At 41.4% G+C, this 27391-nt stretch overlaps 1 protein-coding gene across 2 annotated transcripts; it reads right to left on the reverse strand.

Annotated features, from left to right (window-relative positions):
• Nucleotides 1-2054: 2054 nt before the first annotated feature.
• On the reverse strand, nt 2055-27391 carry FASLG (Fas ligand). Of its 2 annotated transcripts, XR_010840217.1 has the most exons (5): nt 26542-27387; nt 25919-25964; nt 21632-21688; nt 19470-20169; nt 2055-2122 (listed from the first exon to the last, which is right to left on the reverse strand). XR_010840217.1 is itself a non-coding variant. In XM_059079658.2 (4 exons), exons 1-4 carry the CDS (start codon nt 26830-26832, stop codon nt 19775-19777), a joined length of 789 nt encoding a protein of 262 aa, XP_058935641.1. In that variant the 5' UTR covers nt 26833-27391; the 3' UTR covers nt 16012-19774. The 2 variants fall into 2 exon arrangements, 1 of the variants encoding a protein (XP_058935641.1); XM_059079658.2 differs by lacking the exon at nt 2055-2122 and having other exon boundaries at nt 16012-20169; nt 26542-27391.

The following is a 27391-nucleotide window of genomic DNA, read 5'->3' on the forward strand; positions in this document are numbered from 1 at the left end:
CCAGCGTAAGTAACTCTGACTTTAATCCTGGATTTCTTTTTCTTCTTTGTTTCCTGCCAACATCTTTTGAAAGGTTGTCTGTCTTCCCCTCCTCCATTTCCTCACCAATGAATCCCTCCCTAATCACAGGCACTTCATTCCAGTCCACACCACTCCACTGAAACTATCTTCTCAAATGTCCCCAGTGGCTCCTCGTCACCAAATCAGACGGCTTTTGCTCAGCCTTTGTGCTCCCGGTCTCTTTGTGGTGGTGGACTCACATAACTGAAACCAAGTCCCCCTAAACGCGAATTCCCTTACGGAGTTTATGATTAATCTTTCTCTCCAAAACTTTATTCCCTTTCTTATACCCTCTGACCTCAATCCTGTGCTAACTGAACACTAATCAACCAGAGTCAGATGACTAAGATTGCTGTTGTCCCTAACACTGTTAATGTGCTAAAGTTGCTGTTGTAGATTTCATCACTAATGTACAAACTCAAGTTGCTTCTCCAGGACAAGGTGAGGTCACAGACCCCTGAGCCATGGACCGCCTGGCCAGAGAATCATAAACTGGAGACATCCTGACTCCTGAAACTATGATTAAGAAATGTCACAGAAATGTCACAAGAGGATGATTAATCCCAATTTCTTTGATTTTCCCCTTTAAAACATCCCTAACTCAAAGACCAAGATGGAATGGATCTGAGACTTGTCTTCCACTCCCTTGCTTGGCGCCCTACAAATAAACCCTTACTTTGCTGCAGATACTTGCTATCAGAATTTGGCTTTTGGCACTGCAGACACACAAGTCCTTGCCCAGTTACACAACCATGCCTACCTTCTCAGAATTCTATCTGCCTTGACATGCACAAGGCTATATTGTCACAATTTGCCTACCATATGTGCTCATCTTTTTCTTCATTGGTTTTACTTCCTCCATCCATGCACCAAATCGGGTATAACCCAAGCTCAATCTCAGCCCTTGCTTTTGGCAGTCCACGAGCTTCCCCATAGCCTCTCAAAGCTTCAAACATACAAGTAGTGCCCAGATCTGTAACTCTGGCCCTGACACCTCTCCTGTGTGTCAGTCCTGCCAGTTGGACATCTCCATAGGAAAGTCTCCCTGAACCTCAAACTCAACGTGTTCAAAGCCAAACTAATTACATGCACTTCAAAACTGGATTCTGTGCCCCCAGAACTCCCTAGACTCTGAAATTCAATATTTCTAAAATTAAATACATCATCTTCCCTCATAACTAGCTGTTTATCAGAACTTCCGCCTTTCTGTTAAAGGTCTGAACTAAGTGGATGAGTGTCAAGTCATAATCTCAGCAAAGGAAATGACACTATCTTTCTCCTATCTTGTCTGCATAAAGTAATTTATTCTGGTTTGTTCCTCATGAGAACAAGAAATTGCTCTGAAATGTTGGTTGGAAGAGAAAGCATGTGCAACCACTTCATGAAGTTTGGTTTACATGCAATTCTGTGTCTGTCTCTACCTAGACTTAGAGCAGAGGCTCCAGGCCCCAGTAGAATGAGAGCATTTTTGTGGTCAGTGATGCTACTGTGATTCTGGCAGTTAACAGAAACCATGGCATTTAAAAGATGAACACTGTATCACTATAAAAACAAACAAACTAAGAAGCAGAAAAACATGCCTTTATACTGTGGAGTTAGGACACAAGAGCAAAAACAACTGTTAACCCTCTTCTTATACCTCAAGAAATTAGAAAGTGTCATTACAAAAAGGAGCAGAATGGTGGAGTTCAGGCAGAAAAGTTCAAGGAGAAGAGAGAGGAAGAAGTAAAGGAGAGGAGAGGGAGTGGGGAGGAGGCAGAGAGAAAAAGAAAGAATGCTAAAATAAAACAGGAACCTCAGGGCTTCCCTGGTGGCGCAGTGGTTGAGAGTCCACCTGCCGGCGCGGGGGACACGGGTTCGTGACCCCAGTCCGGGAGGATCCCAAGTGCCGCGGAGCGGTTGGGCCCGTGAGCCATGGCCGCTGAGCCATGGCCGCTGAGCCTGCGCATCCGGAGCCTGTGCTCCGCGACGGGAGAGGCCACAGCTGTGGGAGGCCCGCGTACTGCCAAAAAAAACCCAGGAACCTCCAACCTTTGCAGAATAAAATAGATGTTTCAGTGCCCTAGAGCAAAAAAAAATAAAATCTTCTCAACTGAATATTGAGGAAAGAGAAATAGAAAGTGACTAATCAATCTCAAAGATTGACATACAGAATGGTTTCTAATGTAAATTGACCTGGAAGTCTGGAGAGATGTTTTGTTATAGATGCAAAATCCAGCCAAGCAAAGAAGCTGGAATCAGCTTCAAAATCAAAAGAAACAAGAGCAGGGCCTCCCTGGTGGCGCAGTGGTCAAGAATCTGCCTGCGAATGCAGGGAACACAGGTTCGAGCCCTGGTCCAGGAAGATCCCACATGCCGCAGAGCAACTAAGCCCATGTGCCACAACTACTGAGCCTGTGCTCTAGAGCTCACGTGCCACAACTACTGAAGCCGGTGTGCCTAGAGCCCATGCTCCACAACAAGAGAAGCCACCATAGTGAGAAGGCTGTGCACTGCAATGAAGAGTAGCTGCCGCTTGCCACAACTAGAGAAAGCCCGCACGCAGCAACGAAGACCCAATGCAGCCAAAGATAAATAAATATTAAAAAAAAAAAAAAAAAAGCAGCAAGAGCAATTTACCTTTAAAATCAAAATATTAAGACCTACCCTGGGAGAGAAAGTGTCTTATTCAGGAAAAAAAAAAAAAATTACAGATTGCTATTTTATGTGGGTAATCCAGAGTCCATGTGTATATTATAGCTCTAAGTGACTGGGTAGCATATACAGATAATTCTTGTAGTATTATATATCCTCATGTATGTTTTAAATTAGATAATATCACCACAGAGCAAAATATCAATACTCAGAACCAAGCATGTCCAAATGTCAAATTGTCAGTATGTTAATAATTCCCAGGGTTCTGTCTTTGGTCTTTCTTTTATTCTATTCTTTTTCCCTTTGTGATCTTCTCCTCATTTTGAGAACTGCATATCTACATCCATACTGTGTATTTTCATGTGGGTGTCCCTCAGGGTTTTTGTTTCCATCGTATTGCCACATAACAAACTACCATTCATTCAATGGTAAAGAAACATTGATTCTCAGACTCATGAATCTGCAGACTGACTGACTGCAGTTCAGCTGATCTAGAATGGGCTTGGCTAGGCAGCTCTGCTCCAAGCTGAGGGTTAGGCTCATATCTGCTCCATACGTGTTTTGTTCTGCGACCCAGAATGAAGGGGGTTTTTATTTTCATGGCAGGCATTAGAAGCTCCTTCTCTGAGTGGAAATATACAATGCCTCTCATGGCTTAGGATCTGAAAGGGCAGCTATCATTTTCATCCACATTCTGTCTGTCAAAACAAGCCATGCACCCAAGCACACCAACAAAGGCTCAGAGAAGAGCAGTTTTCTCATAGAGGTTGAGAAAGAGGAAGTGAATATTTGCTGAATGATATTTAATCTGCTAAGCTTCTCAAACTCAGTGTCTCAAAATCTCTCATCCTCCTTGTTGTTCTCCTCTATCTAATGACTGACACCATTATCCACTCAGTTAGAAAACCAAGAGTCGGACTTCCCTGGTGGCACAGTGGTTAAGAATCCACCTGCCAATGCAGGGGACAGAGGTTCGAGCCCTGGTCTGGGAGGATCCCACAAGCCGCGGAGCAGCTAAGCTCGTGCGCCACAACTACTGAGCCTGTGCTCTAGAGCCCGCGAGCCTGCGTGCCACAACTACTGAATCCTGTGCGCCTAGAGCCCGTGCTCCCCAGCAAGAGAAGCCACCACAATGAGAAGCCCACACACCGCAACGAAGAGTAGCCCCCGCTCACCGCAACTAGAGAAAGCCCGCGTGCAGCAACGAAGACCCAACTCAGCCAAAAATAAATAAATACATAAATTATTTTTTTAAAAAAAAGAAAACCAAGAGTCACTCTAACTTCTGCCTACCCTCAGTAACTGTTTATCAAATCTTATTGATTCTCATTTTTACATTTTTAAATTATCTGTACTTAATTTAGGCCTGTAGTGAAAACTATAATGATTTTTCTGATTATTCCTACTGTCTCATTCCATAGCTGGTTGTTCTATTATCCTAAAATGAAAAATATTAGAGAAAGCAAGTAAACCTAGATGATCATTAAAAGCTCTTTTTTAGAGAATTCCATCTAATAAATGTGGAAGAAATGATAAATTTATAAATCCTAATGAGCTATTGACTCAAGGAAAGATCATCAATAGTTGAAGCCATTAGATCAGGGGTTCTCAACCTCAGCACTACTAACATTTCTCATCATCAGACTTCTTATTGTCTTTTTTCAATTAACTGACAGCACTCAGCCATCTAAGTTCATTGTCCTTATAATTTCACATCCCTTGGACTTCTCAAATGCTTGAGATACTGCACCTGCCAGCACATTCCCTTCACCTGTATCCCATCCCAGCTCCCAGCAAAAGTTTTACCAATTGCATTACTCACCACATGCCAGAGTCTATCAGAACAGTAGCAACGGGATCCTCATTGCCAGCTGGTCGGTGGGCTGTAAATCCTATTTTGTAGTCTGCTTCCTCAGACCAACTTTCTTAGGTTGGGTTCTCTGGGAATTGACACCAAGAGAGAGATCTGTGGAAGATCTATTTATTAGGGTTAGCTCTCAGGAACACCACATTTGTGGGACTGAAAGAAGCAGGACGAGACAAAGGGAGAAATCAAACTGCAATGAAGTTGCAACAAAGGCCACTACCTATGCCATGGGAAGCTCTAGAAGTAGGATGGCCCTTCAAAGTTGTTCTAAATTGTGGCAGTGACATTGTACCATCACATCAGCCAGTCACTGGATGCAGGTGCCTACAGGGAGGGTGTGAAACCTTGCACAAGGGAGCTGCCTTCAGCTGAGGGCAGTTGCCTTCAGCTGTGAACCTTCAGTGGCCAACATTCTCACTGCTGGGAAATGAGTGCCTCGGTCCTGAAGGGAAATGTGGGCAGTGCACTGCATTATCCACTACACATGTAAGCATGCTCTAAGGTTTGGACAGAATCAGATTCAGCATGTTTTGGGGGGCGGGGGTGAAGGGCATATTACGTCAGGACAGCTGAGGCACATAATATCTGCTTGTTCTACCCTAAAAACCTTTTATCTCATGCACTGGTTCTCTACAGTCAATTTTGCCCCCACCAGGGAACATTTGGCAATGTCTGGAGACATTTTTGGTTGCCACAACTGGGAGGGTGGGAGTCAAGGTTGCTACTGGCCTCTGATATAATGCTGCTAACCACCCAACGGTAAACAACACAACACCATCCCCAACAAAGATTTATCATGCTCAAAATGTCAATAGTGCTAAGGAGTGAGAAAGTCAGAGAACCTCCTGGGCAACATCAAAGAGACTCTAACCCCTGAAGCTGGAGGGCAGAAAAATCTGAGAATCGGGTTCCAGACTTAATTAGTATGTTGCAGAGCAGTTTAAAATCTCTGGCAAGTCCACTATGCCAGAGGAAGGACGCTGATTAGAAAGAAATGGTACCTTGAGACTGGGAAATGTGACATTTGGGTCAATGCACTCAAAAGCCTTGAAACATCAGATACCCTTGACCTTTCTGGGCCTGCAGAAGAGGCTCACTCATCTGTATTAAAGGTTAACATTCCGCCTTGTTTGAAGATGACACAGAAGCCTCTGCCTTGCAAGAAAAAAATACTTTCGAAAATCAAAATTACTTCCACCTCCACCTCTTAGCCACCATCAACAACTAGGGTCATTCACAACATGGCATATTATGGTGGGAAGACCAAACTCTACCACCATCACCCTTCAGCCAAGATAGTAAATCAAAACAATCTTGTGTGCTAGGGGGTGGAATGGCAGGGGTGGCAGTCCTCATCATGTTTCCATTGAATTCACCAGTCTTACTCACAAAGAAACCATATGGAGCCTAGAGAATGAAAATGGACTGCTACAAACTCCATCAATACTACCTCTAAGTGCAGCTGTCGTGAAAGATATGCTATCTTTGTTAGAACACATTAGCACTGTCTCAGCTACAAAGTACATACCATTGATCTGGTCAATGAATTCTTTTCCGTCTTATCAAGACAACAGAGCAGAAACAGTTCACGTTCCTACGGAAGAGACAATAGTATGCATTTATGGTTTTCCTCTAAGGCTATATTAACTCTCGCTCTCTGTCATAATATAGTCTAAAGAGACTTGGACCACCTGAACACACATTAGTGCATTCTACAGATGGCACCATATTAATCAGCCAAGATGAGCAAGAAATGGCAAGTATTTTGAAGGCCTTGGTAAGATACATGCACTCCAGAGGGTGGGAGATGTATCCCATGAAGATTCAGAGGCCTGTCTCATCAATAAAAAATTGTAGGGGGGCTTCTCTGGTGGCGCAGTGGTTGAGAGTCCACCTGCTGATGCAGGGGACACAGGTTTGTGCCCCAGTCCGGGAAGATCCCACATGCCGCAGAGCGGCTGGGCCCGTGAGCCATGGCCTCTGAGCCTGCGCGTCCGGAGCTTGTGCTCCAAAACGGGAGAGGCCACAACAGTGAGAGGCCAGTGTACCGCAAAAAAAAAAAAAAAAAGAATTGTAGGGGTCTAGTGGCCTGTGGGATAATTTAAACAACTCCTTTACTAGGATCTTCATCTCCCCTTGCCCTTTTATCCTTCCACCACAATTCATGCAGACTTCCAGTCACCTCTGTTCTTTGTTTCATGAATGACACCAAAAGCTATGTATCCAAAACTGAACTCATAACTTTCCCCAGAGATCCTGGCTCCACTCCTGTATTGAATCTCTTGATGAATGTCTCTACCACCCATCCAACTACCCTATATGCCCCAGCTTTATCTCTCCCTTTACCCCAAATCCAATAAATCACTGAGTCCTAAACATCTCTCAAGTCAGGCTTCTTATCATCTCCTCCACTGTTAATTACTCTAATTCAAGCCTTCAGCATCTCTTTCCTGGTCTGGCACTGGAGACAAATATTAGAGTGGAAAGAAAACCAATTTTGGAAACCTGTTGGTCTATTGACCTAAGTTTTAATATTCATTTTACCCACTCTCTGCCTATATGAACTTGGACAAGTAAATTAACCTAACAGTTTCTTCATCTACAAAAAGAGATAATAAATGTCCACCTCATAGGTTGGTATGAGGATAAAATGAAACTAATGTGTAAATTGCCTGCCATAGAGGTCAGCACATTTTCCTAGAAGGGTACACTTCATAGAGTAAAGCAGTCATATTCCCCCCAAAATTAAATTATAATAAATTTTATGTAATTCTAATCAAAAGTCCAGTAGGATTTGGCAGGGAAGTGGGTGGGGGGAGAGGCATTGGAGGAGTTGATTATAAACTCTATATGAAGAGTATATATGTGTGTATATATATATATATATATATATATATATATATATATATATATATATATAAAGTGCCAACACAAAACATCATAAAGATGCAGTTATTAAAATACAGTGACTAGTCCAGTAACAGAAGAGAGAGTTTAAAACTGTTAAAAAATAAAATTCAGCTGAGTAAATTTTCTTTCTAATTAGCTTTATTCAACAACTCATGAATCGGGCAGGATACCATCTAATAAACAGAAGGATTCTCCAAGAAGCTGTACAAAATGGAAGGCTTTTACAGAAACAGAGTAGTACAAGGAGGTTATTAACAAACGAAAAGAAAGTTTCAGGCAAGGTTACCTCACTAGTACTGACCAAAAATTTCCAGAAATTCCACTCCTGGGAGAAGTGGAAACTTCAATTAAGTCTTGGTTTGCTGTTCTGGGGACAAGTGGTTCCACCTTGGGCCTATTGATTCTTTTTTCTTCCTTTTTATTTTTTTCTAACAGAAACAAACCCAAGCATAAAGGGAGCTTTGTCTAAGATTGTGCTGTCCCTTCAAATAAATGTGAAATTAAAAGATGGTGTTACTTATGTTATCCACTATCTATTTTGAAAAAGTTGTTTACTACTTATCTCACACTATATAAAAATAGATTTTTAAATACATTATGGAGCTAAAGCACAATGAAAGTTTTATATTCTAAAAAAACAGAGAAATATATACCTATAAGCATAGGGTGAGGGAAGTCTAAGTGTGACAAGAGCTATACAGGAAACAATAGATTTGCTTTTAAAAATTAAATATTTCTGCATGGAAAAAGTTAACAGACAGATGACACAATGGGAAGAGATCTTTGTAATACATGTAACTGACAAAGAGTTACGTTCATACCACATAAAGAGCTGCTATAAACCAGTAATAAAAAGACAGCAGCTTAATTTTTACGAGTAAATTATATTAGGTAATTCACGGAAGAACTACAAATTGCAGTAAATAAAACGAAAAATAAAAGTTTCAACTTCAAAAATATTTTAATGCAAATTATGGAGACCATTTTTTGCCTGCTGGTGTTGTAAAAATTTTTACAAATGATCATGTAAACAGGGCTTATAGTATAGAGAAAAGGCACTCTCACCTGGTGTGGGTAGGAGTGAAAATCAGCACAACTTTTCACAGAGCAATTTGATAATACTCATTGAAAGTCATAATATTTAGCTTATGCCTAGACCTTCCAATTCTATTTTTCTATCCTAGAGAAATACTAGCAGAAATACACAAACATGTATATAAACATAGTCATTATAGCATTTATTTTTGAAACAGCAAAACTTTGGGAACAAAGTAAATGTTCCTTCATAGAGAAATGACTGAAGATGTGCTGATGGTCTATGTACCCAGCCATTAAAAAGAAAGAGGTAGGTCTGTATGTATGGAGGAAGAGATGTTCATATTGTTTTATTCAATCATTTTTTCAGCACACTTTTATTGAGTGCTAGAAAAAAAGTAGACATGGATCTAATTGGAAAAAAAAACACAAAGGAAAAAAAGTCTAGGAAATCATTACAACAGGTGCTGTAAAGGAAACAGAGTAGAAAATAGTAGGTGTAATCCTTGATTCATCTCTTTTCCATGCACCCAACACCCAATCAACAGACCTGAAAATTCTACTGCCAAAAGTAATAGATCAAAATTTTCCACTTCTCTCCAATTCTCCTTCTACTATGCTTTTCAGTGGCTTCCACTAGAACTAACAATAAAATCTAAAGCCTTCACTGCAGTTTAGAAAGCCTTACATGATCTGAGTCTCTATTAACCTCTCTAGCATTATCTCTTGCCGTCCCCAGACTCCAGCCCTATGGTCTTTCATGCTATTCCTGCTACATGCCAAGCTCATTCCTGTTTTAGAGCCATCGCTTTTGATGGTGGTTTTCAACAAGCAGGGAGGAAGGAGCCACTACAGAGGGAAGTTTGGAAACATTGGGGGGCTATATTTGGTTGTGTGAAAGGATTTCAATCTAAAATGGAACTGGAGTGTATGCAATGAAGAACCTCACATATGCGCCCTCAAAGGAATGGAACTTAAGAACCGAGAGACTGATTTCCTATAAATGCCTGGCTTATGGAAGACTGAGTCTTGTCTCCTGACCGATGAACATCTGCCAAGAATCCCTCTCCATCCTCAAGCCAAAAAACGTATTGCTTGGACTCTGCCTGAACTTCCCCTCTTTGCACTGCTTGCTCATAAATACAGCCCACCCCAAACCTCCCTCGACAGACTTGCCTGTAACTTGCTACAGCACATGTTTCCTGAATAGCAGTTCCTCCACTATTCTCAAATAAACCCGATTTCTGGTAACTTGAGCTTGCCTCAGTTTACCTCTTTATTTAGGTTGACAGTCGTCACAGTGACTAGTGGACCTACTGGCATTTAAGCTCTTAAGAAAGCTCAGCATATTGCTAGGTGCATTATGGTTTCAAAATACCATAAGCAAGCCATAAAAAGTTGTTGCCTCTGCTTGCAATGCTCTTTAGCTTAATCTCTGCATTCCTGGCTCTTGTTATTTTAAATGGTACCTCCTCAGAAAGGCCTTCCCTCTGATTTAGACTAGTTTAGAATAGTTTTCTAGTCTCTCTTTACCTTATCACCTTATTTTAATTCTCTACATGGTGCTTATCTGATAACTTATATATTTAGTTGTTTGCTTGTCTATTTTCTCCACCACCCACATCCCCAATTCGGATGTAAGTTTAAAAGAAGCAAGGAACTTGTCTGTCGTATTCACCACTCTATCGCCTAAACAATGCTTGGCACCTAGTAGGTGCTTAATAAATGTTTGTTGAATGAATGAAGGGTATTGGTATTATAATGGGGTAGTATGACTTTGCTTTAGGTAAGAGTCCTTGGATCGTAAAAGCCTGGTCTTGAATCCTAGCTCTGTTACCCTGTGACTTTGGGAAAGTGACTTAACCCCTCTGAAACTAAATCAGTTTTTGGTCACTTTCAAAATGGACTTGTGGAGTTGTTGGGGGGATTAGTAAACATAAATGTCGGGTGCTTTGCATAATCCTCACAAAAAGGAGTCAATAAATTACAACTACTATGGCTATTTATGTACTTCATGGTTTGGCTTAGGGCAAGAATAAGTCCTGTGATAAGCATTCCATTATTTTTAAATAAAAAGTTGGGTATTCTTACCCAAGACGGGCATCCACCTTGTGAGCCATAAGGTATGACAGTGTGGACTTGGCTGTAGAGCAGAAAAAATCATATTCATCTCCTCTTCAAATGTTCTTCCAGCTACCTGGCCACTGAATGTATTCTGCTTCCTTCCCAGAGCAGAGCAATCTTTCCGTGTTCTTCTGGAAAGTTAGAAAGAGCCAATTTGCCATCCTAAACGAAGTATCAACCACCTCAGCCCCTGCATGGTGTTCTTCTCTTTGCCACCCTCCCAGACCCCTGCAGAAGCCTCCAGAATTTCTTAGAAGCCAGAACACACCCCACCAAATGATGCAAAGAGGATGCTGAGGTTTGAGCTGTCTTCCCTTGTAGCTCACACTTTAGAGTTCTGTTTAACACCTTTATGTCTCTTTCTCACCATCTGAGCCAAGGCTGTTCTCTCTTCTCAGTGAAGACACGGGGTGAGGAGAAAAAGACGCATTGCATGTTATCGGAATCCCCAGTTTCTTCAAGCTGCGGTCTTTAATCTGTTACGAAGGTCTAGAATCTTAGTTCATTTACTTAAGGCCAGAGACCTTTGTAGCTTCCTGAATCTTCCACCTGCCTTCTCTTCCAATCAGGAACAACTTATAGAAGCTTCCCTTCCGGAAAATGTGTACCAAGTTCCCTTCCACAGACTGGAAGTACTGCAGGCGTGTTGCTGCTACGGTGGGGTGTGTGAGAAAACTGAGACCTAAACCAAGTGAAACTAAAAGATCCTTTGCCCAGAGAAACTTCTGAGACACCAGTGATGCCTCTCCAACTCTCCAGTCTCCTTTGCAAAGGTTCCTGTCTTGCATATGGTGTCTTACATGTGCGGACACACTTTCAGAGTTCGATAATGTCAAGGGTGCTTCTTACTAGCTCACAGTCTTTGAAGTGGTTCACCCACAGAAAGCCAGAGCTATGACAGAAGAACCAAGAGGTTCTATCCCTTCTGTGATGAGCAGCCAGAGAAGGTGGGTTTCCTTAGCAGCTCACATCTCCTGAGGCAACCCTGAGTGAAGCAGAGGGTTTTAGCTATAGATAAGGATAGCAAAGACCTTATAGTGTTATATCTCACCAGTCAAAAGTTTACACATCACTCTATTTCATTATATTTCAGGATTTAAAAAATAGGCATCAAAATGGATCACACTAGGCTGTGAACATAATGAGCACAGACTATATTCGATATATTCAACTAACTTTTATAGAGAATCTGACACATGCCAACTGCTTTTATGTGTATTACATCATATATTTTTTAAAAACAATAAAAGCAAGAGGCATGTGAGAAAATGTTTTAAAGGCTATGAAAATGTAAGATATTATTTCATTTTTATACCTCAGAATGAGATTTACCTACATGTTGCTCCTCATTAGTATTTTTATGTGTGATGGGATTCATACAAAATATAGTAGGATTATGAATAATCGATTTTGTAAGCACGTAAGGATTTTTTTAACAGTGACTTTATCAAGAAAGTTGCCGAGGGATATGACAATTCCACTGACTTACTGTCAGGAGTGATTTTCCAAGTCACAAAGTAGCCTCACTCCATTTGCCATTAACAATATTCCAAAAAAATCATAGGAAAAGGAATTGGCATCCTTATTTTACAGAGGAGACAACTGAATCTTGAGATATTCATGTCACTTACTTAAGGGCCCACATATAGCTAGTTGAGTAAAAGAGGCTGAACTCAACCCAGGCTTTCTGACCCTAAGCTCAATCTCTTTCCTTCTCACCTTATTAAAACTAGGATGCTACTTGCTGGTAGAGGGACAATAAGGGCAATTCAGATGGAACACAGTAGAGAGAAGAAACAAAAGAAGAATCTAAGAGAAAGTCTCAACACTGAAAATCTGTGACCTCTATCTATAGAATTACATCAATATATACATATGTTATATATAACAATAAATATAATGCAGAGTATTGGTAATAGGCAAAGTGAGACTCACACTGAAATGCAAGGAGCTAAGAAAGCACTGAAAATTAATGGGATGAGGCTCATTTTGAGCGCCATTATATAAGATACAGTTCTAAGAAGTCTCTTTGCATGTGGAAAGAACGTAAGACATAGGGTTAGACAACTAGAGTTAAGTCCCATCCACCATCTTAGCCACATCACCTTGAGCAAGGCTCACAACTTTTCAGTGTTTCAGTTGTTTTTGTGTATAAAATGAGGATAACAATCTACCTTACAGGGTTTAGTGAAAATTAAACAAGATAATGTACATGAGAGAGCTTGACAAGCCATAAAATTCTATAGGCGTATTAAGCAGCAAAGACTTATGACAAATGTGTAGAGGATTTCAATTAAATCTAAGAAAGAACTATCTACAATGTAATGTAGGCCAGTACAGAAATGGGTTCCCTCACAGTTCAGGGAGCCCTCTCTTCCAAACATTTCCAAATAGAGAATATGTTGGAAATGGGTTCCACTTGTTGGAAATACGGCAAAGAGGAGTTCTACCTTAGAAGAGAGGTTGCCTTATATTATTTCTAAGATTACTTATAACCCAAGATCTGTGATGAGTAATTTTTGGCAACTGGGGCAGTTTCAGGTTTATATATGGCAATCTTAATACACACAGTTTCCTTCCTTCTTAAGGCTGGTATAGAGAACGTCTATCCATGAGAAGAACTCAAGCAGAACTCTAAGGCTGGTTGGTCTCTGTGCCTTTGGCTATTAGTGAAGAGTTGGCCCTTGTTGGTACAAACCCAAGGATGTGCAGCAGGAAACAAGAGTTTTCTTCCTCCGTCATAGACTATGCCTCTTACATGACAGCAGTAAAACTATAATACAGTAAATGGCACCACCAGCCCCCCAATTGCTCAGACCAAAAATGAGAGAATCATCATTTCTCTCATGTCCCACATCCAATCCATCAGCAAATCCGTTTAACTCTAACATCAAAATGACTCTCAATACCCTGGTTCAAGCCATTGCCATCTCTCATTTGGAGTGCTGAAGCAGCCTTCTACTGGTCTCCCAACTCAGAGGCTGTTCTCCATAAACAACTAGAGTGTTCCTTTTAAATTGTAAATGAGGTCACGTCACTCTCTGTTCTCTGTTCCCAGCCCTCTAGCAACTTTCTATGACACTTAGAAGAAAATCCACACTCCTTTCCGAAGCTTCCAAGGCCCTACATCATCTGACCTCTGGCTACCTTTCCAACCAGTTTTTATCAAGCTCATTCCACTCTAACCATATACCAAACATACTAACCTCATCTTTGCATTTTCATTTCTCTACTTGATGTGCTCTAAGTGGTGTGCCCTCACCACTTATCAAATAATCCCCTCCTTTTCACCACTCTCTACCACCTTACCTTGCTTAAATTTTCTTCATGAACACTTACTACCATATGACTAATTAGGTATTTATTTGCTTCTTTTTTGTTGTCTATTCACCATCTCTCCATTAAAATATAACTCCATATGAGGCTTTATTTTTCATCATACTCACAGTATCTAGGGTAGTTTCTGATATATGGTAGATATTAAATAAACCGTTTTTGAATGAATGAACTTATGCTTCCTTTCAAGTATTAGGGTTTTGGGTGACACACATAAGGAGATAATTGTGGCAAATTTGGCGGATGATAGTGATGTCTAACACTCAATTTTAGGTATAACTTACACTGTGTGTGTAATGTAATCTCTATCCATTACCCCCAAACCATCAGTAAAGTTTGTCTACACCCAGCAAGTTGTGAAAGTAGTGCCTTGAGGGAAATACAGGTATTCCACAATGGGAGTTCCTTAGAGAACATCCACTTCCAGAAACCAGGTGAGAGCCAGGAAACCCGTTATCATGTGGACTGCCCAAAGAATGGAGGTATTTCCTGAAATTTTCAGAAAACTTAGAGAGAAGACAACTTTCAACAGAATGTGATTGAGGTTCATGCCATTTTACTGAGAAGGAGGAAAAAAGGGTGACTCTGTAGAGCTGAAGGAGCCTCCGAATGAGAGAGGAGAGACATATGCATTGCACTTTTCTCTAAAGATTTATCAGTCAGAATGGTGAATAAATGTCTCCCAGCAAAGGGAAAGCTTTAGCAAAAGTAAGAAAATCATCACTGAGGTGATGCTTTTCTACCCTCTGGGTGAACTGCGAGGAGCAAAATACCCACGTAGCTGTGTATATTTCCAAGGCTGGTTGGCTTCTAGATGAATCCCAAAGAGTCCTGGCTACTCTCAATAGTTACAATATTTCTGAATAAGGTCCATTTTTGAGTCTGAAAACCCTAAGGAATTGGCTTTAATTTGGCTCTCCTAGGATCACCTCATTCTGCTTCTGGATGATCCAAAACCAGGGGAAAGAAACACACACACACACACACACACACACACACACACACACACACACACAAAGTAAAAAATTTATCTCTACTAACATCACAACTTAACCAAACTCCTATGAAAAAATGTTATTTAACATGTGTAATTTAACATGTAATTTAACAGCACACTTTCTTAGATAAGGACCAGGGAATGTCTATGGCTTAACTTCCTTAAGGAAATCTTATAGTCTGGCTTTGAGGAACCAGGCTTCTCCTCCAGTTCAACCTTTTCCAATGATCTGTTGTTTCAAATGAGTCATTCTCACAGTGATGATTCCAGTAAAGCTTTTTTCCTGTTAAGCTGCGGTAAGTCAAAAGCTACTTCAGAGAATACAAAGTCACCACTCTGGAGGTGGGGGGGGGGGGCGGCTAAGAAAAAAACATGGTTTTCTGTGTTTTCAGTTGTTTGAAAAGAAAGTAAACCTCAACATACTAAACCAGAAGTGAACCTTTTTTTTTTAAAGTGCTCTACTTTGGGTTTAGCATTTCATAAAGGAACAATGATTGACTCTACTTTTGATGAGCACATTCAAAAGGTTTTGAGGTTTTGACATTCCTTGTGTTCCTGCTTAAAGAAAAAGAACTAATCTTCCCTGAAACCAGTACTTAAAGCATAGTAAGCTACAACCCTGTCTTCAGAAAATCCTGAAGGCATCCTAGCAGAGCTCAGACTTAGATAGATAAAAGTACCAGTAGTATCACAACTAGCTAATGGCATCAGTCATCTCAGGATGCCCAGCACCATTCCTACTCCTCTTTGCTCTAATACCATTATCTAGAAGGGCCCACTGACCCAAAAAAATGGTCCAGCAAACTTCCTGTGACCACTAGAACTGGTGTACTTGGATGGACGGAGTCATATGAAGAAGAAATGGATGAGGAGAATTTCATTGTGAGGGTTGGGAATACAGACCATCAGCCAAAGGAAGGGTGACTACCTCTCTGACTTTCTCTATGAGGTACCTGGTCAGAAATCTGACCACATAGAGCAGATTAATCAACAGAAGAGTTTCAAGGAGAGCAGGTGACACATTCCAACATGGACTTTTAGTTTTGTTCATTAATTTATTCAACAACTATGTATTGTATATCTTCTAAATGACAGTTTCAGCTTTAATTACCTAGAATTTTTCCTCACCAGTCTCCCAAAAGCTCCTAGTAATGCCAACGACCAAATAGATCTTTCTTGTTTTCTGATTCTATGAATTAGGGTGCACTATTTTTTTTCATCTGTAGCCTCAAACTCCCATTGAATAATCTAGTCAAAGCTAGATAAACAAACACACACGTCCTTGAGGCAACACAACTATAGATTCACTACTCTGAAAAACATACCCACTGAAAGACTTTTGCCTTATAATGAAAGTTATTTAGTCAACAAATATTTATTGAGCACCTAATATGTGCCAGGCACTGGGTTAGGTAATGTGAATACAGTGGTAAACAAGGCAGAAAAGGTCTTGCTTTTAGAATTTTTTTCCTAGCAGAAAAAAAAAAAAAAAAAAACAGATAATTTTAAGTGGTTAAATAAATAACAGGCAGATTCCTGGCTTAAAAAATGGAGCCCATGTGTGTGGAGAAAACCTTCTCAGATGTTTGTCTCTATGGGGAAAATGAGAAATGCAGCCATTTCTGGAGGAAGAAGGCTAAAGAAAGGTTTGGGGTTTTTTTTGGTTTAGTTTGGTTTGGTTTATCTTTCACTGACAGGGGATACTTGACTATATGTACATGCTGGTGTAAATTATTTCATAGAGCTAGCTTGAAGATTTAGAAGAAAGAAGAAAATTTTTAAACAGGTAAAGTAGGGAAGAGGAAATTAGTGCACACAGAAGGTCCTCTTCCTCCACTGTATCAGATGGAAGAAAGAGATCATTCAGACACAAGTGGGTTTGTGTTTTGGTGGTAAAAGTGAGGTTCCATGGTGGGAGGAGGGGATGAGGTTGGTTTATAAAAGGAAAAGACATGATGTAGTTGTCTCAAACAGTGAAAAAAACATGCTTACCAGGGAACTGAAGAAAAAGTGCTGGGCTGTGTTGAATGCCTATTTGAAATCTGTGATCACTAATGTAAAGCAGTGGTTCTCAGCCAGGAGTGATTTTGTCTCCCCACCTTCAGCCCGGGGACATTTGGCAATATTTGGTGATATTTTTGGTTATCACACATGGGGGCAGGGGCATGGTACTGGCATCTAGTTGGTAGAGGGCAGGGTTACTGCTAAACATACGACAATGCACGGGCAGGACAGCCCTCACAACAAAGATTTGTCCAGCTCATAACGTCAATAGAACCAAGGTTGGAAAACCCTGATGTAAAGTGATGTCATATTTATGTATAGATCATCTCGGAAAAGCTACAGAAGGAGACAGTGATCCTCCTTGTGGGCAGAGATGGAGCCACAGGACAGGATGAGAAGAGGACTTATTTTCATCCTATATCGTTGTGTACCTTTTAAAATTTGTGCTATGTGCATATATTACCTATTCAAATCTATCAAAAGACAGAAATAATTCACTGATAAATAATTGATTTGGCCTTCCCTGGTGGTGCAGTGGTTGAGTCTGCCTGGCAATGCAGGGGACAAGGGTTCGAGCCCTGGTCTGGGAAGATCCCACATGCCACGGAGCAACTAAGCACGTGCACCACAACTACTGAGCCTGCGCCCTAGAGCCCGCGAGCCACAACTACTGAGCCCATGTGCTGCAACTACTGAAGCCCGCGTGCCTAGAGCTCGTGTTCTGCAACGAGAAGCCACCGCAATGAGAAGCCTGGGCACCGCAACGAAGAGTAGCCCCCGCTCTCCGCAACTAGAGAAAGCCTGCGCACAGCAACGAAGACCCAACACAGCCTAAAATAAATAAATAAATAAATGTATTTTAAAAAATTGATTGGATGACTTAAGTAGATGATAGATAAAAATAAAAATAGTCAATTGGTTTGTGTCATTTTTCTCCAGCAACATCTGGTTGCTAGGATGCCAGCATAAAGAGAATGGGATTTTTACAAGAGGAAAACAGGGACGATAATAGAGTATTTTGGAATTTAGGGTCTTTCCAAGGTACTTATTGTAACGACAGATCGTGGAACCGAAGCTGGATAGAAAAAAGAGTGAAGATAGAGAAGGAGCTGATGGATATATAAGAAGATGATAGCATGTATTAAGTAGATGTCACAACACAGTAAAATATATATACATATTTTTAGGAGAGAAAATGTTGGACCAACTGAGTTGGAAAAAGGACATGATGTTGTGAAAATAAGGTGTCTGAAATCAAACTTCAGAGGAGATGTTGTTATTTTTAATGATGACAGAGTCTAGGGAGAAGTCATGGTAATGAGCATTTGGAGAAAATAGGAAGAGGTTATTGTGAGACCAAGGTGAGAAGGCAAGAAACCAGGTGTTTGAATGGATCCCTCAGATCAGTGGCTTCTTCTAGAGAATGAAGTGCCTCCTACAGATTGGCTTATTAATAATGGCAGACACTATTGTTTGACATTCTATGATGTGTTACATACTATAAGTACATATCAGCCCCTTTTTGTCCAAAACAGTCAAGTGATCTGTCCAGTGATTGCATAGTTAGTAAGTAGAGGAACAAAGATTCAAATTCAGGTTTTTTAGTCCAAAGTCTATGCCCTTTCCACTATGCCACATCTCTGCCCCCAGGAAAAGACAAATTGTCATCAGATCTATGAGAAGTTGGGTGAGCTTAACACTGGCAATAATATTGGTAATGGAAACTCTGGATAGTGGGAGATGGAGGGGAAAGAGAATATAGTGAGGAGAGGAGAGCCTGGCAAAGATGCAAAGATTTGCCTCACAGCTCTTCTCACCCTAGTAAATTCTTCTTAAAGTGGACTTAAGTCATAACGAATGAGGAAGCTATGGAAGAAAAAAATAATAAGGAAAAAATCCAGATCTTAGTGATTTCCAAAAAGGACACTCAATGTTTATCTGTACTCTAAAATAGTTTTTGTTACATGTATTCTGTTCATTAAAAATGCACAAAATATATATAAATATTAGTTATATTATGGGAAAACAGCTTTAATAACTGACAATCAAAGAGTTTTGAGGACTATTAGAGTCGGTTGCCCAAAAAGCATTCAAAATCTACCACCAAATGCAACCCATATTTTCCTAACGTGTCCTTCCCAATCTCCACGTTCTCTCTACTTATGTAACTCTTCTAGTCATGTGCGCACACACACACACGCACACCCCTACAATTGCACTGGAAATATACATGCTATATAGGGAATGGACTGAGTCCTCAAAAGATCTCCCTTGCTTCTCTGTTAGCATCACCTGATGACTCAGGCTATGCATTTAGAAGTAAAGATGCTGCCAGTGGGACACTGGTCTTTTAGTCTCTTTAGCTTATCATGTAAGCTTAGTCCTCTTTTCCCACCCCTTATACATTCATGTTGCATCCATATACGTGAAAGACAGCCTCCCCTGAGGTAGACAGTAGACCCACCCCAAGAGGTGAGTTAAAAGGTGTCATTTTCAGTGTACCAAAGTGTGCTAGGCCACTTAAGATGAGTGTAGAACACCCTGGTAGCTGCTTTTCCCTGCCTCTGCATCTTCACATGGCAGCCCAGAGTTTCATGTTCATTACTCCTAGTCTTCCTCCTGTCTGGCTCGTGGACCTTATGTGAGATAAGGAACTGTAGAACCGCTGGACCCTGTGGTCTCAAGATCCTCTTGGTTCATGTCTTCTCTCTTGACCTCAAGTGGACTTAAGAAGACCCTCATTCAAGACAACATTCTCAGTGCCTATAACAAGAAACCATAATGGAGAGAATCCCAGAGTGCTTTTCTTAGAGCTTATATAAGCCAAAAAATGTCTTAGATTCCTCAAAACTGACCAGAGAGAGCTCAGATACATTGACATATAAATGGTCAGCACTGGTGAGATTGAACACAGCCCCCAGGTAGCTGCTGCGGGCCCACATCTGGCCAGTAGTGCAGTAGTTCATCATCTTCCCCTCCATGAGCACCAGGTCCTGGGGGTACCTAAAATTCCTCGTGTAGACCTTGTGGTTCAGGGGCTGGTTGTTGCAGGACTGACCCCGGAAGTACACTTTGGAATACACAAAATACAGCCCAGTTTCATTGATCACAAGGCTGCCCTTCTTATACTTCACCCCAGAGACCAGGGCAATTCCATAAGTGTCTTCCCATTCCAGAGGGGTGGATCTTGAGTTGGGCTTGCCTGAAACCAAACCAGAGAGGAGCTTTCAGCCAGGAATGCTCATGTATCAACAAACCAAGCTTCCAAGGCAAAATTGTGGACCATTCCTTGAGCAAATGCTTTGTACCCCAAATGACATAGCCCATATTGAACCAGGTGATGGATCAGGCCTGACCTGTTACTGAATTTCTTCACACATTTATCAAATTGACGTCTTCAATGTTATCATCCACACAGCTGGGACAATAGCATATACCCCTAATCAACTGCAGTGAGAAATGACTGGGATGATTTTAGCTCTCTGGAGCAAAGGTTCAGAACTAGTACCAAAACTACTAGGGTTTGAGGTCCCTTCATGAGGTGAAAAGTCAAATCCAAGGAACTCTGAAGTTCTTAAGTTGGGAAGGACATTAGGGATCATCTAGTTCGATCTTTACCTGCACTAAGGATTCTTCAGTGTGGGCGAAAATCCCCTTTCGTTTGTATCCCCACAGCATTATGTACATTCTTAAGCAGAGAATGCTGGAATTATTGCTTATGCACCTGTCTTTCCCTGTTAGATTGTAAGCTCCTTGAAGGCAGGAGCCATGTGTGGTTCATCTCCATGTCCCTCAGGCTTGGCACACAGCATGTGCTCAAGAAATGTCTGTTTATCTAAATTGAATCATTTTGGGCTTCCCTGGTGGCACAGTGGTTGAGAGTCCGCCTGCCGATGCAGGGGACACGGGTTCGTGCCCCGGTCCGGGAAGATCCCACGTGCCGCGGAGCAGCTAGGCCCGTGAGCCATGGCCGCTGAGCCTGCGCGTCCGGAGCCTGTGCTCCGCAATGGGAGAGGCCACGACAGGGAGAGGCCATGACAGTGAGAGGCCCGCGAACCGCAAAAAAAATAAAAAATAAATAAATTGAATCATTTTACAGCCCCTGCTGAAATAAGTTCAGGGACAGCAGCATACCACTTTCCGTGATACTTATCCACTTTTCAGATATTTGTGGACTTTACACTGGGAGTGCCCATACCACCTTGCTATCAAATCATTTCACTCCACTACACGACCACTAGTGCCAGGACTGGGCCTCCCCTCTCCTTTTTCTACTCATGGACAAAGCAGAGTAAAGCTCTTACAGAAAACCAGGGAAACACGTACTAAAATAACTCATCATTCCCCATCTCCCCAGCTCTCACCTCTTGGATCTGTGCCCCAAATTACCTAAGGGTCATTGGAGTGAGTGAAAAGAATGAGCTCCTTATGGGCAAGGATCATGTCATAAGCAGCTCCATTTCTCCAGTTTAGAACAGGGCCCTGCCCAGAGTAGGGGCTCAATGTGTGTGTGAGGTTGACCTGACTAGAAAGATGTAACTACTCTTGGGTTTCAAATACTGTCACTGTAAAGTATCAACTCCTGCAGAGCACAGTCATGGAGACCAACCAGCTCTTCTGCTTTCTGCCAAAGGCTTTCTCAAGCCCATCTTCCAGATACAGACCTGTTAAATGGGCTGCCTTTCTCAGCTCCGTTTTCTTAGAGGACGGATTGGGGTGACCTGTTTCATAGAGAGATGAAAGATATATGTAAAAAATGACATAACAACTATTCTTTTTGTGGGACTCTAAGCAGGGCACTTAAATAAAAGAGGTTTTATAAGCATAAATGGCAACAGTCTAACATAGCCAACTCATTCAAGTCCAAATTGTAGGAATTACAACAGCCTGTATTTCAGAAACAGAGAGGTAAAAAGGAACTAAATTAAAATAGACACATGCATAAATTATAATGTTACAATAAAATAATAGAAAGGTTAGTTTATAAAGATATGTCATATAAGTTATTGCATTTATAACTGGCCACAACTCTTTTAGGTAGAGATTACTGTCCCATCTTACAGATGGCAAAATGAGCTTAAAAGTTGGGTGACTTGTATACGTATAACTGAATCACTTTGCTGTACACCTGAAACTAACACAACATTGTTAATCAACTATACTCCAATATAAAATAAAAAGTTATTTCCTGAAAAAAAAAAAAGTTGGGTGACTTATCCAAGAAGACCTGTTTAGTCAGTGTCAGAGTGGGACTGTCACTCAGGTCTCCTGAGTCCAAATTCAAGGCTCTTTCCTCTTTGGCTCAGCTGCTCTTAGGACTCTGCAGGACAAAGGCTGAAGAAGACTGCTAATCTCCAGGACACTAGGTCTTCCCCAATGGCATTCTACAATCTGCCCCAAATAAATTATCCTAAGATCTCAAACACCTTGAATGATCCTCATTGAACGTGTAATTATGTACAAGTGTCCCCCACCATGTGATCTCTGTCTATCTGTCCAGGCTTACCTTGCTTACTCACCCACACTAGACATAGCTGCACAACACTTCTGAACACACCCAGCTTCCCTGCCTCTGTGCCTTTGCCCATGCTGTTCCTCCTGCCTGGGATGCCCTCCCAAACAGATCTCTGTGCTAAATTCCTATCAACCCTGCAAATATCATCTAAAATACCTCTTTTCTTGTAAAACCTTCCCAAGACTTTCTAATCAAATATGCTTGTTCCCGCCTTTGAAACCTAGAAGCACTCTGTCTTCACCTCTCTTGTCAGTTTTGACTCCCCTTTTTCTGTGGTAACTGTATAATTCATCTTACTCCCCAAGTAAATGGCAAATTCCTTACTATATGTTTAATTCACCAGAGTAATTAGCTCAGTTTCTACCCCAAGGCATGTGATCAGTACATGTTTGCTAAATTAAATTGAAAGATTTAAAATAGACAACAGTTCTCAAAACAGGTATTATTTCTCTGACTTCAGATATTTCAGTGGCATAGCTCTACCACTTAACTAATGAATTTAGCTAAGACGTTCAAGAAAGTTTCATAAAAAGGCGCTCACCCACATCAGGCTCCTCATGATTAGCCTGTAAAACTCTATATGGCGTGAGAATGCTCCAATCAGCTGAGAATATGATATAAGCAATTATTACCTCTGTAGGCACCCAAGACCACCCACCATGAATGAGGTGAGGTGTTAGTGAACAGGAAAGGCAAAACTGAGTCTCTTCTATATTCCTACACCACAAACGATCTGTGCAGCTGATCTGTCATTCAGCCATGAACTGACAGGAAATGGAACAGAGAATCACATGTTGCATATCCCTAGCAGTGTTATTCTCATAGAAGGTACTCAATAAAATATCTGCTGGATAAATGCTGGAATAAATAAAGTAGAAATATATCCTATGTTTTGGTGATGACTGTATCCTGCTCCAGGGTCTTTGCACATGCTGTTCTCAGTGCTGGAATGATGTTCCCAGCCTCCTACCCACCCACATACATACACACATCCACATTAACAACACCTCCTTAGAGGGGTCTTTCCAGACCACTCACTCGTAGGTCACACTTAGTACAACTTAAAAGTATGTTGTCTGTTTGCTTGCTTTTGTTTATCTTCTCTAGCACGCTAAGAGCTCCATGAGGGCAAGCCACTTGTCTCTCGTTCTGTCATCACCCACTACCAAACACCCAGCCTGGCACACAGGAAACACTCCAAGAACATTTGTGAATGAATAAAAGATTTAATGAGTTAACTGTGGAAAAATGAAAGTGAACCAAATAAGAAAGTTTAAATAACCTACAATAGCACCTTCCAGAGAAAAATCACAGTTACCTGTTGGAGTATAAATCCTTCTAGATGTTTACTAAGAATATAAAAATATGCATATGTCAATATTAAATGAAACACACGGCTTTAGAATTTGTCTTTTTTCCAACAATATAGAATGCACAATCTCTATGGCATTAAATGTCCTTCTAACATATAGCTTTTAGTTGCTGCGTATTATGCTCTCATCTGAATACACTGTAATGTATTTAACTAATATCCTATTAAGAAGCATTTAATTTTCTTCTGACTGGTTTATTATAAATAGCCTTATAAGGAAGTGATGAGCATCCTTATTACAAATTTTCAGGCACATTTTGATTATTTTCTTAAATAATAAAGGCTTAGTGATGAGATTACGAGGTAAATTAACAGATTTAATCCTTTGATATCTTTTTCCCAACTGCTCTTTAGAAAAGGTGCAGTAATTTACATGCCCACTGACTCTCAACTGTTGAAGCAGACTTCTCTCACATTTTTGCCAATCTGGGTTTGTTTCTTTTTTTTTTTAAACTTCACTAATTTGATGGATAAACCTGGGTATCCCCCTTTTTAAATTTGCATCTCTTAGCTCATTAGTAAAGTTGCTAATTTGATTTCTGTGTGATAATTCACCAATTTCTGGTCCATCTGGGTTGATCTAGGAAAGATACTTGATACTTGTTTAGTGGGACAAGTGGCCCTGACTCATCTGTTCACTTGACTTTTGATTACTAAAATGACTCCAGAAAGTGGGTGAAAGATGAGTAATTAGGTACCCATCTTACCAGCCACATTCCACTGATTTTCAAAGCTATCTTATTTTAGAAATCCTCCAGAGGCTTTATTTTTCTAACAAATGTTTTTACTCTGCTTGGGTACATCTGAAATTTCTAACTCTTTAGGGACTCAGACCCAGAACTAGAAACCAGAGGATCCTATGGATGGCTCCTACAAGAGCCTACCTGCTACGGCAATAGGGTGACTTGGGTTTCTCAGGCATATCCTGAGAAACTGGAACAGGCTCCCCTTACTGGGTAACCAGTGCTATCTACTGTTTTCTTCCCAATTTCTAAGGATGAGATTTAACTGTTGTCTTTGCAGAGGCATCGTGCTTGTCATCTTTATTCTCATTCCATGGCCATCAGAAAGAGACAGGAGTTTCCCTATGTCATGAGGCACCAGAGCATGTACTGGGAAGCACTATAAGTGACAAAGCATTAGAAGCCTATGTTCCTTCTCACCCCAGTAGTCTTGGGCACATCACCTAATCTATCTGGTGTTTTGTTTCTCTTCTGAAAAATGAGATGACTGGACCAGATGTTCTCTAAGCTCCCTTCCAACTCTTACCAAATCTAAAGTTCAGTGAATCTTAGTTTAATGAGTTGCAGTATTCTAAATCTATCTGTCCACAGTTTCCAAAACTATGTCCTGAAACTTTAGAAGGTCAATGTTCAACATTTTCATCTTCCTCCTGTCCTGGATCTCACACAAAGTTTTTTCCTTTATTATCAAAGGTAGCTCACCATTACCTCTGTGAGTGAAGTGGGACTACCCTTTGAATAATGGCAAAAGTCTTCCTCCAAGCTTTCCAGAGGCTGCAAAAGAACCATCCTAATGTGGATGATTGGATGCCCACTTTTTAAAAGCTTAAATATGTACTATGAAAAAATTTTAAATAAGGTCTGACTCTTAAGTAATCTCTTATAGAGATTAAATAGGAGAGCACAGGTCTTTCCCAGCAGCAGCTATCTCTGCCTTTACCTCCCCTTCTCTCCCGAGAAGTTACAGCCACAGCCCTGTGCATGGGAACCAGGAAGCCTGAGGAAGGGGACAGGCCTTGAGCCAACTGCTAAGGGGCAAAGGTCCAGGGTTGTATATGTGTGTTGCTCTTTCCAAATTCAAGCAGAAATTATTTTTACTTTTGTGTGATACTCAGCTACACTAATTTTGAGCAATTAAATTCACTTCCTATTTTAGGGCAGCTCAAAGAACCAAAATGACCAGAGATTCAGAATTGGTTAGGATTCCTCTTCCATAGTATACATATGCCCAAGAATGAGATGGAATTCAAGGCATTCCCCCAACATGGTTCAGCGCTAAGTACTATCTTTCTAACTCATGTACACACATGAAAGGACTCACCTATTTGCTTCTCCAAAGATGATTCTGTATGCCTTTGGCTGGTGGACTGGTGAAACAAAAAGAGAAAAGGTATATAATAAATATGAAGTTCTTTAAGCAAAGGAGGCAGAACTGTCAAATAAACTAAGCACTGAAAAGGGAATCTAAACACCTTAGAACCTCTGCTAACTCAGACTCCGGCCAAGTTGTGCCTCTCCATGCCTCAGTTTTGTGATTTGGAATAGTTCCAATATTTTAAAGTATTTTCAAGGAAATTTAGTTTGTCCATTTGAACAAATTCACTTGTAAGCAGGATTCCAAGTTCCTTTTCTTTCTTGAATCACTGAGTATAAGGTAGGCAGCAGCCAACTGAGAGAAAAAGAACTCTAGTTACCAGTCCTAATTTGGCCCTGATCCTTCCCAACATAGATAATATTCCTTTCACTCATTTGAGCCCCCATTTCTCTACATATAGAACAGGATGGCTAGAGTGATTCATTTCTAAGACAGGAAAAAAGGATTGTGAAGTACTTTGCAAGCAAGACTGTGGTCCATATGGATCACTGTCACCTTCCTCCCTCCACTACAGCAGGGCTGTCTCACACCCATGCCTTCAGGGCACAGCAATCCATAGGGCAGCTTACCTCTCTGAGTTCGGCCAGTTCCTTCTGCAGGTGGAAGAGCTGAAATAGTCCCATCCCCAATCCAACCAGGGCCACCAGAACCATGAAAAACATCACAAGGAGACACAGGCCTGTGTTGTGGTCCCTCCTCTTCTTCAGAGGTGGTGGTAGTGGTGGTGGCCTCCTTTGCCCCGGCCTTCCTGGCACAGAGGGCGGACAGGGGAAGACTGACCCTGGAGAGGCCCAGGGAGAGCTGGCACTGCTGTCCACCCAGAAAATCTGGGGGTATGGATAATTCAAGGGCTGCTGCATGGCAGCCAGTGCCTCGGGCCAGCGCCCAGCCAAGGGTTTTCCGCCTTGTCAATCCTGGGGAGTCCCGGGTGTCAAGGATGGGACTCCTGTTTCTGACTGCTTGAGAGAAAGGAGCCGGCTCTCTCTTTATAGAGTTTCCAGAACCCAGGGAGACACCTCTCTTTCGTTCTTTCTTTCCCTCTTTCTGCTTCTCAAAGAGACACCCACTCACTTTGCATCTGAAGCTGAGAAGCCTCAAGAAGCTCAGAGCAAACCCGGGGCAGCTTCCGCCCACAATCTTCTGATGAAAGCTTTCAAAACCCCAATTGCTCCTGCCTCGCTGCCTGAAAGGCTGGTAGGGCGGGCTCATCTCCTCAGGCCCAGCGGGAGCAGGTAGCAGCAGCACAGCCCTGTGGACTTTGGCCATTGCCCAGCTATGGGGAGAGTGGCCAGTGGGGCACAACTCAGGCACTGAGGGGCGAGAGCACAGAGTCGTGGCTAGAGAAGCCGCTTCTATGTCTCACCTTTTGCAGGAGGGAATCGTCCCCCTGCTGCCATCCCTTCCCCACACCCAAATACT

The sequence above is a fragment of the Kogia breviceps genome, chromosome 1 (genome assembly GCF_026419965.1).
Source record: "Kogia breviceps isolate mKogBre1 chromosome 1, mKogBre1 haplotype 1, whole genome shotgun sequence".
NCBI classification, from domain to species: Eukaryota; Metazoa; Chordata; class Mammalia; order Artiodactyla; family Physeteridae; genus Kogia; species Kogia breviceps.